General features: G+C 37.0%; 1 protein-coding gene across 2 annotated transcripts in view; it reads left to right on the plus strand.

Annotated features, from left to right (window-relative positions):
* Nucleotides 1-14057, plus strand: part of GRIA4 (glutamate ionotropic receptor AMPA type subunit 4) — a 229394-nt gene that overhangs the window by 172411 nt on the left and 42926 nt on the right. For both annotated transcript variants that reach the window (XM_054187354.1, XM_054187362.1), the window contains exons 10-13: nucleotides 936-1142; nucleotides 7805-8175; nucleotides 9499-9697; nucleotides 13423-13670. In XM_054187354.1, the coding sequence (XP_054043329.1) occupies nucleotides 936-1142; nucleotides 7805-8175; nucleotides 9499-9697; nucleotides 13423-13670 (1025 nt within the window). The remainder of the gene's footprint in view (nucleotides 1-935; nucleotides 1143-7804; nucleotides 8176-9498; nucleotides 9698-13422; nucleotides 13671-14057) is intronic.

Below are 14057 nucleotides of genomic sequence, written 5' to 3' on the forward strand. Positions count from 1 at the left end.
TATTTTATCTAGAACTGGCTATGAATATGAATTATGTGAAGTAATTTAAAATACCACCAGAAAGTATAGCTTTACATAATGATTGCTAACATCTGAATCCACACATATTTTTCTTTTTTGAAAAATATGACCTTGTTTTTCCAATGTGACCTTGATTTCCCAATCACATAATGTTCACTATTGTGCTAGTGTGGTTTACACAGGGAAGGTAAGATCCACTTTTCGAGAAGGTTTCCGTTGTTTTCAATGGCACTCACCAACCAAAAATCTTTTGGTACTTCTCTTTCATGCTGCATGTAAAGTCGGTGTCAGCTTAATACCATTCTTGCCCATGCATATGGCTTAGATTCATCCTAAAAGACCTTGCAGAGTCTGCACTGTTTATTCGAAGGGGAAGACATGCATTTCCTCGGGAACACGTATCTATGCTCTCACTAAAGTGTATGTAGCCTCTTAGTAACTATGCATTCTACACCCCGAGAAACCAAATCATTCAGGCCATGCGTCTGAAATTACATAGAAAGTAACCACACTATGTTAGAGGATATGCTTACTTACTGAAGTCAAAAGTGTAAATTATGCCTTGCATTATCCCACAATCATTTGCATTGTATAGGTGCAACCTCTACTCACGCTTTAAATTTTGCATATACTGCACTAAGGTCTTTCATTTAAAACAAAGTAAAATTTATATGCCTTCTTGGATAGGTATGTGTTTGTAATTTTGAAGGTTAATAAATCTTGTGAAATGTATAAGCCAAATTATAGTGTAAATAGTATACCTTTCCAGAAGTTCTATTCGTTTTAATTTAAATGTGTTAATACTATCCATGAACTTTTGATAAGATGTGTGTTGTTCAGTCAGTAGATGAAATGTTACTTTCAGAGTATATTCTGTATACTTCTCCTTTACAGTTCTACTTCTTTCATTATAGGAAGCCCCATATGTTATGTTCAAGAAAAACCATGATACGTTTGAAGGGAATGACAAGTTTGAAGGATACTGTGTAGATCTGGCGTCAGAAATTGCAAAACATATTGGTATCAAGTACAAAATTGCCATTGTTCCTGATGGAAAATATGGAGCAAGGGATCCAGAAACAAAAATCTGGAATGGGATGGTGGGAGAACTTGTTTATGGGGTAAGCATACCAATTTTTGAAGCAGGATTTAATTTATCGTAGTATTAGTCATAAAATGGGAAGTATATGTGCATTTTATTTAACCTTGGGAGTCACAGAAAAGAAACAGAATTCTGTTTCAGATCTCTGTGCTTTCATGTATTTTCCAGAGAAAATCAAATAGTTTAATTCAAATTCTACTATTTATTCAACTAGTACCTTGTAAGATTAGAGCACCCATAGTTTGCACATCCCTTAAAAATTCATTAATTTTAGAACTGATGTTAGAGAGCATCTATTCCTGATACACTGTACAACTTAGTTGGGAAGAATATCACTCATTTATTCATTTTCATGGAATGGGGGACAGATCTTTTAAAAAAAAGATTGGACTCTTGATCTAGTTTGAGAAATGGAGAATCCACCACCATATAACCACTACAGACAAGTACACAATTAGGCTATTCAGAATTAATACAGACTTTTAAGATAAACATCAACAATAAAATTTAAGAGCAAACCTGGTAAGTTCAGCAACGGTTATACAGTGATCTGGAGAAGGATTCTGCAGAATAGTATAACAGTTAACAATTCTGTTGAAACATAAAGTTGTAATATTTAATGAAAGTAGTTCCAACAAACCCAAAGAAATAGTATCTGGTGTTATCAGAAGTAGCAAAACTCAGAGCTGTGCTTGCTGATGACTGCAGTTGCTAATACCTGCACTGAGAACAGATCAGAATTCTTAGAGAAATGTTTAATTTCAGTGATGGAATAAAAAAAAAATCCTAAAATTATTCAGGTGAGAACATTTTCACCAATGAACTCATAACATGCCTTAATCTCCCTATAAAAAACTACCACGTAGCAGTTGGTCCATCCACAGCTTCAGTTTTCACAATTCCAATGAAGGTTAGGGCCACACGTAGCAAAAGCCTAGTGGCTTTTCTCACAGTTCCGTTTCTGTTCCCTTCTGTCAGCTAAGTATAGCTGATAAATTTTGTCCAAGTCTTCTCCGCTAGGATCAGTTCAAGGGACTCCTCAACACGAAATAAGACTGTGTGCCGTAGGAGCATGGGAAATGGTGCCCCAGAGTTTTGTTGATTTCCCCTCCACATGGGAAGGTTATACCAGCTTCGCAAAACCCTGTATGTTCTTGCAAGTTCTGGGAGGAACAGAGCTCACTGGTGTCTTTAAAGAGTGGAAAAGCTGAATGATCACCAAGTATGTATATCCACGTTAGTGGCTTGGAAGGAGCTCAACTCGCAGGATTTTAAAAGTCAAGGTTATTTCAGATTTATTTTATCAAAATGGAGGCAATTCCTTGTCTGCCTTTTAATCGCCATAGCCATTGCATGGATGTCAATGGCTATGCACTGCTTTACACCAGTTGGTTTTTTAAAACATCTGAGAAATTTTACATATTGTGTGAAAATTCGCTTGCACGGATACAGAGTTTTAATAGCAGAGTTTCAGTAATCTATAGTCTAGTTGAAAATTATAGAGGAAACTTGAAATTAAACTTCAGTTTTCAGGTTGTTGGGGGTTTTTCCCCCTTTTATTTGTCTTGAAAAACTTACCTCATCAAACCCAAACTGCCCTAGTGCTAGACTGAAATACAAAGGGCCATTAGGAAGCTCACACAGAGGTTCATACCAGTACTGGAATGTGACCTGCTGCTGTTAATGTAGCTGAAAGGAACAAAACACAGGCATAAGGAATGTGTTGCAAATCACCTGCATGAAGAGGACGCCCTGCAATACATGGTCAACACTTCGGTTTTTGTAATGGAAAAGAATGAGGTGAAGACTCTTTAAAGGTTTGATGGCCAAATTTAAAAGCTCCTGGACAACCATCCGAATGGGAATGGACCACAGCAGAGTTCTTGGAGCTGCTTTTTTACTGAAAGAACTAACAGAAGTCTGCTGTTTCCCAGTATATATGCTGTACTGTCCAAGGGCCCCCTTAGCCTATATCTATCCCAGTATATCATGGTACTAGGGAATGTCCCTGGGCACTGTAACTTCTTTGCCTAACTGTTAAATTGCAACAATGGTCCCTGCTATATTTTGGCTCATAATTACTCTCCAAAACAATTTCGGAGCCCAGCTGGACACTAGCATGGGACACTAGCAGAGACCATTCCCTATAAGCAGTTTGAATGCAGCCATCCTGGTTTAGAGGGTAAATAACTTTCATGGTGGTGACACAGACTGTCCTGTGCCAGTTGGCCTTAAAGCCACAAGCTGCTCCAAGCATGTTAATGTACTTTTACAGGTATAGCTTTAAAGGAAATCGTTCTTCCTGTTAACTTATAAAAGTTTGCTGTTTACGATTTCTATAGGGAATCCATGAAGAACATCCTCTCTGCAGCTTCCTTGAGTCCTTGCCAGATGATTTACAGAACATCAGGTTCCCTAACTATTCCATATAGAGAAAGCAGAAAAATCAGTCAGCCAGAGACTTTCCTGCAAAGCTGTGCTGTAAGAGGATGTTCATCTTTTCTGGTAGATCCCCAAATCATAAACACAAGTACTCTGAGTAGCTGGCTATGCTTCGAGCAGGGCTTTTTGTAAGCAGCCAGGATTGGGACAAAATTTGCAACTGAATTAGCAAGTTATCTATTTGGGAAACATTTTACAGCTTCTAATTCCCAACCACATTAAAGGATTAACAGACAGTTTTGTGCCGGCCAGTGAGATCGATCCTTTTCTGTGCCGCATGAAAGGGTCCCCTCATCTCCTGCTCTTTATACTATACCCCAGTGCCGCTTAGCCCTATCCGTGTTACTGACAGTGGATGCATTTTATCCCAGGTTCCCTTGAGACCCATATACACCATTGCTTGTTCTGGTAGCTGGACACCTTCAGATGCTGCACAGAGCAGCTCAGGTGTCACCTGAACTCTGTAGCTGATTTTTCCATCATGTCCCAGGGGACACAGTGTACTAAGTGCTGCGGTGTACAGTTTTGCTATGACTGTACAGAAGATTGAGGGGAAGGGAGGGTGTTTATTTTCCTGTTTGGTTTTTTTTTAGCACTGTATTAAAAACTACCAGGAAATCTTGGTGATTTGTCCCTGATCTATCCGAATGCCTGCAGTAGTCCATGTGTGGCTCTATAGCCCTTGATATGAACCTCACAAAGGAAATACTGTCTGGGGATGAAATACCTTTAAGCACATGTTAACAGGTGTTTCCAAATGCACTAACAGTCAGCTTCAATTATTCATTCTCCTGACGCAGAATTCTGCTCTTTCACTGCTTAACAGAAAAGGTCACAACTCATTTCTGTTTAAAATCTGAGAGCCTCTGAAATTGAAATCACTTCCTGCATGATTTTTCGCAGATATCCTTGTACCAAGGATAGATTTTATTCATAAGGTTATGATAATATGTCCTCAAAAAGTAAAAGTCTCTTACCATCAGACTCAGTCTTGTCCCATTGTATAATATTGGAAGGATACAGAATCCATCTGCATTATCTGTACTCGTTAGTGGTGCAGCCTTGATTGAAATGCTGTTGCAGATGCAGTTGCTTCAAGTGTAAAGTATGATTAGCCTTTGTCAAAACAGATTTTGCTGGCAACAAAATCATTAATTACTCACAGCATTGTTATAATATTAATAGTTTAAATCCATAATTATATGGTGCACATTAACTGGGCAAAGCACAAATGCTGATGATTACGATGCACAGCTATTGTCATTATTTAGCTTTCAACAACGAAAAGTTGATGTAGACCTTAATGTGGCACACAGTAGCCTTAAATAAATAAAATGATCAGACTGGGGAGGCTTCATTTTTGCCAATTGTTTGGCATCTAATTGTGACCTAGCTGTGTACTGTCCCTTTACATTCATTGGCATGAAACAGGTGTATCTACATTATGAATAATCTGACATTAGATCCCTATTGCAATGAAATGGGTAAGTTCCTATTTCTCCTCTTTAACTACTTAAAGTAGTGTAGGCAGATAGTTTTTGATGTAGTTCTAGTTGTGCACGTACTCTGTAAGCTTTTAAATGTTTTAAGATTAATCTTATCCAGTGTTTCATATACAATATGCAGTGTGCTAATTAGGTCTTTAAAATCTCCACAATTCGCACTAAAATGATGCTGTCACTTTTCTACCTCACATCTCAAAAACTAACAGCCCTCAAGGATCCTTCTTTTAATCCCAGTAGCAATCTGCAAACACAAAAAATGAAGCATTAGCCAACACTTTTGAAGACCAGTGACCAGATCTATCATTTACACTGTGCTCCTGAAGATACCACTGTGTGACAAATACAGAGAAGATTAGCAGTAATAGATCACAGTTTCCCTGAGTCTTTCAGTTAATTCATTTCAAGGACTCCACATTAGGTGTTCACAGTAGCTTAAGTTTAGGAATATAAAAAACAATTACTCTAAAAAGGAAGCCATCCTTCTAGAAAAAAGGAGTTTATGAGTGAGATGAAATACAAAAATAGGCAGCAATGCCAGTAGCCCAAACCATCCTACCATCCTTGGACCACAGAAACCAAATTTACTGTACAATTTTCAGGATATTTAAAAATATATTTTAGATGCTATTTTTCTTCATATAGTACCTATCTTAAAAAATCTGTTTCAGTCAGACTTATGTAATCACAAGACTTCAAGAAGCCAAATTTTTAAAAATGCCTTGTATTACAAAATTTACATTAAAATTCAGAGAATTTTATCATAATGTTTACCCAAGACATTAGCACCAGAAATGTCTGATGTGCTTGCTTGATTTTAATTGGGTTGCTTAAACTATAATATCTTTACATAAAATTACGATGATGTGTTTGCATCACAACTATTTCAGAATGACAGATATAATCTGATGATTAATATATAGCAATTTTAATACAAATTTGCATTTTTGGGCCACTGCACTGGGATGAGTCAGTTCTTTTGAATTATTCACAATTATATAGCTTCCAAAATAGGTTTAAATTTTAATTATATTAAATTATTTTGAAATTAAATTCCATAACATATATATAGCTCAGTATAACAGTGCATAAAAATAACAAAAACATATTATTGTAAATGCATTTATCTGTTTCAAAGTTGTGATATGGCAAAAAAGCCTACATTTCAATTTCCTTTTTTCTTTATCATACAAGCTATTTGAGTAACACTTGGATTAAGCTACTTAAGCACATCCTTAATTTTCAGCATGTTTTAATCTCATTGAAATTGATGGGATTTAAATATATCCTTGTATATTTTACTGAGTATGAGTGTCCTTAAGAGCATCCTAAAAGGCAGACATGCTTAAATGCTTTGCTAAAATATGGGCTATGTACTATAACTGAAGATGCTACCCGATAAAATGAATTTGCGTCAACTAAGTATTTAGAAAATAAAACTACAACAGTTCTATTATGGAGATTTATGAACAGCTCTTGATTGTGCCAGTGAAGATGACTGGGCATGGGGTGGGGTAAATGCAGGCAGGTTATCTCATATATTGGGGCCTGAAGCAGAGTAATGCCACTGCAGGAGGCAGGTTGTGAGTCTGCCTTATTTGCAGCCAACACCAAGTGTTCTCAAAATACGCTCAGTTTCCCTCCTTAGCCCATAAACTGCATAGAAGTCTGTGCTGGGCACAGAGCACGGGCTCTGCTCTGGGAATCCACCGAGATACAGCACCACATTATGATGAACAGGAGAGAGGTTTCAGCAGCTTCTGCATCTGTTCTTCTCCCACTGGGTGCATCTTTTGTCCCAGTTCCTCTTACAAGTCCCACCTTAAGTACTGTTGTAATGACAGCTTTGGTGTACAAGGCAGGGCAAGGCAAGGAGAAAACCTTAATGTAATGTTGAGTCCCTGATGACAGACATGACCCATTAGCACAGCTGCAGTACCTTAGAGTTCATGCAGACATCATTGTTAGCAGCCGTAATCACCATCACCATCAAAAACGATTCATTCAAGACCGACATCTTAATTCTAAAAACATATTCGAGAAACATACTAAAAATTATTCCTGTCTCTAATGGGAATGGATTCAGCACACTTTTTATCCTTTTATCGCATGATTTTGCACAACTGTTTTCTGTACACTTGCCTTTTTGCCCTGTTATCTAATTCATTCCTAATGAACTATCTTACCTGCAAGACAACTGCATGCAGTTCTGTGGCATCACAGCAATAGTTACTCACCTTCGCTGCTTAATGCTATTTGGAACTTCCTTTAGTCTATGAGCTGGCTTACCTCGAAGAATTATTGTATCTTATGAAAATATGATAATAAACGACTGTTTCTGGGATCTTATAAAAAAATCTCTATACATTCAGTGACAATAGGGTCATTCTCATTTTTCATTCTTCCTTGAATTCCTTTACTTTAAATATAAATTAATATCTAAAATGATCTACCTGCACTGCTGCTCACGTCTATAAGATTTAAGAGTCTTCTCCTTACCAGGAAAATTAAGTATTTCTATAATTCTTTAAAGTAAAAACCTGCAATGTGTATATTTACTAAAATCATATTGAGTAAATATGTAGTCTGTGATAGAAAGAAACAGAAACATGGTATAAAGAACATTTAAGCCACAGTGTCCTGATGTTAATGACATACCTTTGGAATTAGCTGCTTAGCTGAGTGTATAAACCAACTCCAATTAATCTATACATCTATATTTCTTTTTTCTTTATAGAAAGCAGAGATTGCTGTTGCGCCTCTGACCATCACTTTGGTACGAGAAGAGGTCATTGATTTTTCTAAGCCTTTTATGAGTTTGGGGATATCCATTATGATCAAAAAACCCCAGAAATCTAAACCAGGAGTGTTTTCCTTCTTGGACCCTTTGGCGTATGAGATCTGGATGTGCATAGTCTTTGCCTACATTGGTGTCAGTGTGGTCCTGTTCCTAGTTAGCAGGTTTAGTCCATATGAGTGGCACACAGAAGAACCAGAGGATGGGAAAGAAGGACCCAGTGACCAGCCTCCCAATGAGTTTGGCATATTCAACAGCCTCTGGTTTTCCCTGGGTGCCTTTATGCAACAAGGATGTGATATTTCCCCAAGGTTTGTGTCAAATCTTTTTACATTTGCATTTTATCTTCAACACTGAAGCATAAAATCTTCCTTCGTTTATTTTCCTGGCAGTGTTTTGAAGTTCATTCTTTAGGAAGCCTTTTCATTTTTTTCCCTTTCGATAGCTATGATAAGGGCAACAGAGAATCTGCTTTGAATTTCAGTCATTACTATTATTTTACATGTGTCAATGTGCATAAACCGCAAACAGCTCTCAGAAACAGCAGGTGTACACAGGGGCAATTCCACTGAGTTGACTTCAGAGGATCTGTGTTGTTTCGAAATTAGTTCCATTGTGTTACAATTGTGAAATGCACGCTATTGTGCTGATTATTTGCCTTGCATGAATGAATGTCCCATTTCTGTTCCCTATCAAGTTCTACAGCACTGCTTCCAGAATATGGCTATCTATGAGACAGAATATTTGACTGTTTCTGAGAAGCCACGCTGTATGGCTAGGCTGTGCCTTAGCGGGTGCCTCGGATGTAACATTGATCCCAGTCCTGAGTTTCTCAACCTTTTAAAATGTTCTGGAACTTTAGTGTGCAGTAACTACAACTTCTTAATTAAACATTATGACCCAATTATTCGAACTCGAATGCTTCATTTTAGCCACTAATAGTGAGATTTTGAGTGTGTTCAGCGTTGGCCTAACTCTGCTATTATTGAAGGTAGCAATAAAACTGCTACTGATTATGGCTGGATGTACATTACTCCTCAACAGCCTTCTCATCAAATTACAGGTATTAAAATGGAAAATATAACTTTTTACTTAACATAAATATCTGTTACCACAAAATGTTTGCTTCTTACATAAGAAAAAAGTGAAAGTTCAAATAAATGCAGTAGCTTGTAGAATGTTTGGTAAATTTGGCTGACAGGAACATTTTAATCCTAGAGCCAACATAATCCATGTGCAAAGCCTTTTGTGTCTTTTTTTTTTTACGAAGAAACAGAGAAAGCTACTGATTTGCAGCCACCATGCTTTACTTTTGTCTCCAAAAAGAGATTACCTATCCAGTATTTTTGACAAAATTTTTGCTGTGTTAGGCATTTCCTGAAATAATAACACTGGGATTACTCTTAAAGAGAATTCAAACTTCTGTATGTGCGTTTGCATATTAATACAGTAGACTCTGTACTGTAGGCATTAAGATTCAAGAGAAAAAGCATTTATTAGTATTTAAAATGCAAATGATCTGCCTCCTATTGACTGCTACTTAATGATACATGTTTCAGCAATAATGGTGCCTTCTCTCTTTCTCTTCATGGCTTAAAAGACAGGAAAATGTGCATTATCTTATTCATGTTTAGATCCCTCTCAGGTCGCATTGTTGGAGGTGTCTGGTGGTTCTTCACGCTCATCATTATTTCATCCTACACTGCTAACCTCGCTGCTTTCTTGACTGTTGAGCGAATGGTCTCGCCCATAGAAAGTGCAGAAGACCTTGCCAAACAAACCGAAATCGCTTATGGGACACTGGACTCGGGGTCAACCAAAGAGTTCTTCAGAGTAAGTTGACACGTCCATTAGAGCAGCTCTCTCTACCACCTGCTCTTGTAAGATGCTTGGAAGGGTGAAATGATGTTACTTTGCAATTATATTTAATAGAGTTTGTAACTCCTGCAATGCTTTAGCTACATTTTTACCCCCACAACACCATTTGTTGGAGTTTTCAGTTATTTTAATTTGTGGAAAGCTTATTGATCCCGTCACACTGGGCAAAAGAGGTGCCCCAGGGGACACTCAAGCCAGTGATAATTAAAGCAGCATTGCACTATTGATTCATCTGAAGCTATATTACTGAAATGATGTGCAGCATTGAAAGCCTATGATGATAGGATTGCAGGTTTTGTTTTTACTTATGGATTTCGCTGTGTGCATTTTGCTTTACGGTCTTTGGGCGGTGGGAAGGAAATGCATTTTTTAATTTGCTGACTTTCGGATGAATAATAAAGAGAAATTATATCTCGGGGGGATGTGGTTGGAGCATTAGGAAGTAGCCTAAATAGCCATTCGTATGTCTGTGCTGTCTGTATTGATTACTTCATTTTCATTTGCTCTCCTGTTTTAGTGTGGTTGGTATGTAATCCTCATTATTTGCCAGCTGGAAAACAGGGAGCCTGGACATCACAAGGAGTACATAATAAACAGTCCCTCCTGCTTTATTTCATGTCTCTAGCAGATGAAAGTTAAGCCTTTATGTGTGTGAGTTTAGTGTTTGAACATGGCTCTGAATAAATGCTGTGAGCCTGTAATCCTTCCTTGGAAATTACACAGTTAGGAGCATTATTTATCTGAAAGGTGCAGTTTAAGGCATTTTTAGAAGACAGGAAGATGGAGTGATGATTTCTTCTTATTCTGTAATTGAAAGGGGACTGTTCTGTGTTAGCTACTCCCACGCACCTTGACTGTTTTCAGTTTGGCCAAACTGAACTCAATGAATCATTAACAAAATTATGGATGGGATTTGTGAACTATAGACAGTATCAAGTCAAGGGCAGCTGCTGAGTGACCCCAAAAGGTCTGTAGTGAAATAACCTTTTTTATTGCAAATGATGTCCCTATAGAAGAACTTGCAAATATTTTTCACAAAACAGGGACAAAGGTAAAATATCGTTAATGATATTGTATGCACCATTTCTAAAAATATTTTTCACAAACTAGGGACAAAGGTAAAATACCAGTGACAGACAATACTTACACAAACACTGTTTGCATAATACATAAATGAAGACCTAGACTGAAACAATAGTAGTGGAAGACTCGTTACCCAAGTCTTCCCATATTCTGTGGTTGGAAGCAAACATCATCCGTTTTGGGATTAAAGTAATGTGTAACTTTTCTGTTAGTGATTACTGTCTGGATAAAGAGGAGCCTTCGGGACATTTTCACATCATTTGATCTTTTCTGATCAAAATGTCAGAAACTCGAACAACTATTCAGTCTGCTTTGATTCCAGATTGAAAACAGGAAAAGGAGAAAGCCAACATAAGGAAGATGAAGACTGTGATACTATTAGCCATTTACTTATTACCTGTTTTGGATAGTGAGAGTTGCATTTTCTGAGCTGCTTACTCAAGAGGAAAAGAACTTAGTTTTAGCAATCCTACTCAGAAAAGCCCTGAATTAAAATTATCCTAGCCTGGCTGACTGCAAGGGAAAGCTGCAATGTTTCCTCATATGATAATAAGGAATATTTGTTGGTTCGCTCTTCGATTTTCGCTCTGGATTGACATGTCGAAATTGAATGTTAACAAATGAAAGCTTGGGAGAAGAAAATGTTCTTACAGAGCAGATGCCTTCTTAGACTTGCCACGGTTTTTTGTCTCTTGATGGGCAAGGAAACTAGATCCTAAAAAAATAGATTTAAATGCAACCTTTTTCAATTGATATAGAGCATTGTTTCCTCTTACTAATAGAGCTATTTTATGTGTTGCATGTTTTTAGTTTTGAAGGAAAGTGACCTATTAGATGTTTACTTTATAAAGAATCTGATGATGTGCATGTTAAAAAATAAAAAATGTTTGGAAGTGAAGGGAAGTAAATATTCTTGAAATGATGCCTGATCCATTAATGCTCTCTTCCATTTTTTTCCTGTCTGTAAATTTAAATCCATGAAATTACATCAGCGTCAAGCAAAAAGAATACATGGGTGGCTTAGCTTATGCTCTGCTCTCAGCCACTATTATGTAAATGGGAAGTAGCTGTGACTACAGTGGAAAGAGAGGGTGACAAGGCAGGATGTGATTATGGACATGCACAGCTGTTATTAATTTAAGTTTTATTATATTTGACAGAAAGATAAAATGATGCATACAGACAAGCTAAAAAAGCAAGGATAATTTATCATGTTCTGTTATATGGTATTTTCATTGAACATTTCTGGTTAAACACCACTTACTTTCAAGTTAGACCAATCATCCAGTAATTGGTAAAAAGAAGTGCTTAAGGGAAATTACTGTTACCTATTCAAAGGCTCAGTTGCAGGCTTTTTTAAAGCCATTGTCAATCTAAATAATACCTAGATTATAGGATTTGATATTTGTTTAACTATTCTAAGGCCCTTTGTTTTGGGGCTTTATAATAATGAATATTTTCCTGGAGTGCTCAGCACAGTGTAGGAATGGGCTCGTAGACCAAGTCTTGCTTAGCTAGAAACTGCTGTTGACTCAAATAAAAGCTGACTTGAGCGTTGGGTTAAAAAGTCTTTTTGGCAGCATGCATAAGAGAAGACAAGTGCCATCTGTTATTAAACAAAAACACTGTACAGTGTACGTATCCCTGTTGCTGGGGGAAGCAAAGGAGTTGTTGAATGAATCTAATGACCATGAGAAGCTTCTCAGCCTGACAGCATTTCCTTCCTTCCTTCCAATGAAAATTTTTATTTGTTTTTATTTTTTATTAATTTTTATTTTTGCTTAAGTCTTTACTTGTGATTACACTACACGTCCCTGGGCAGGAAAATTTCCAACTAATGCACTCTAAGCTGTGAGTTCTTGCACATTCTTTGAGCAAGCACATTTCTTACTCAATTACTTGCAGGAACAGAGTCTTTACAATAAATCCACTGATACTGTGATTCTAAAAACATACCTAATACTGCTTTAAGATAAATGCTTAGGGCATTTTGTTTCCTTTAGTAGTATATTTGGTCCAATTTTCTGTTTCCATCTTTTATTGTGAACCATGTCTTGAAATGTTGTGCAGCCTTTCTGAACGTAAATTGAATGAATTCTGGACTCTGAATATTTGAAGCAGAAATCTTACTTAAGCTTTTGTGTTTTTGATGGTGGAAGAAGTGGGTGTTAGAGCTGAGAAATGCTTCAGGATTCAGCGCAGTATTTACAGGAGGATTATTTTATTGTTTCTCTTTCCCATACAGATTTATTATGGATACCTATTTCATACATAATTCCCTAAAACACACTTTACAACACTTTGACTGTGTGAACTGCCTTTATCTAACAGTTAATTCAGGGCTTAGCTTTGCAGTTTTATTGTGACTGCTAGAGGCTAACTGGACCTAAAAATAGTATCTGATTTTACAGTATTGATACTGTTATTTCTTTTTTCTTTTAAAATAATCATGGAATTCAGAGAAAGCCATTATCCAAGTATGATTTTCCCAACCACAGTTGTTTGAAAAATTAAGTAGGACTGATTTTATTTTGAACAGTGCCATTCTGAAACGTAGCAATGTTCTTTTTCTCTAACTTCTTTTTGATTTTCTCCAGAGATCAAAAATAGCAGTGTATGAAAAGATGTGGACCTACATGAAATCAGCTGAGCCATCAGTGTTCACTAGGACTACTGCAGAGGGAGTAGCTCGTGTCCGCAAGTCCAAGGGCAAGTTTGCCTTCCTGCTGGAGTCCACCATGAATGAATACATTGAGCAACGAAAGCCATGTGACACCATGAAAGTGGGAGGAAATCTGGATTCGAAAGGCTATGGCGTAGCCACACCGAAGGGTTCTCCATTAAGGTGGGTGGAATAGTATAACAATATAAAATGTGTTGTTATAGTATTCCACCTTCCCTGATGTCCCTGATATAGCTCTTTTTGTTTTGTGTGTGAACATGGTATGTTATTTTTCTTTTCTTCCATTTCATTTTTTTTTGATCAACAAAGGTAAACATTTCTAATTGTAATATGGATTTAGCAGCTACAGTTGGCATATCTTTCAAGGCCATATAAAAACCAAACTGGTTGAACACTAGCTACTTGAAGTCAGCCTCAATAGAGTTGACATCAGCTGTTCTATTTCATCAGCTTTTTTCACCAAATTCAACCCTTTATAGTAGTGTTATGCCTACATTGTCTGCATCAGTATCTGCATCAATAATATGCCTACATTTTATGTTTTGTTTA

This window comes from Rissa tridactyla, chromosome 1 (genome assembly GCF_028500815.1).
Source record: "Rissa tridactyla isolate bRisTri1 chromosome 1, bRisTri1.patW.cur.20221130, whole genome shotgun sequence".
In the NCBI taxonomy this organism is placed as follows: domain Eukaryota; kingdom Metazoa; phylum Chordata; class Aves; order Charadriiformes; family Laridae; genus Rissa; species Rissa tridactyla.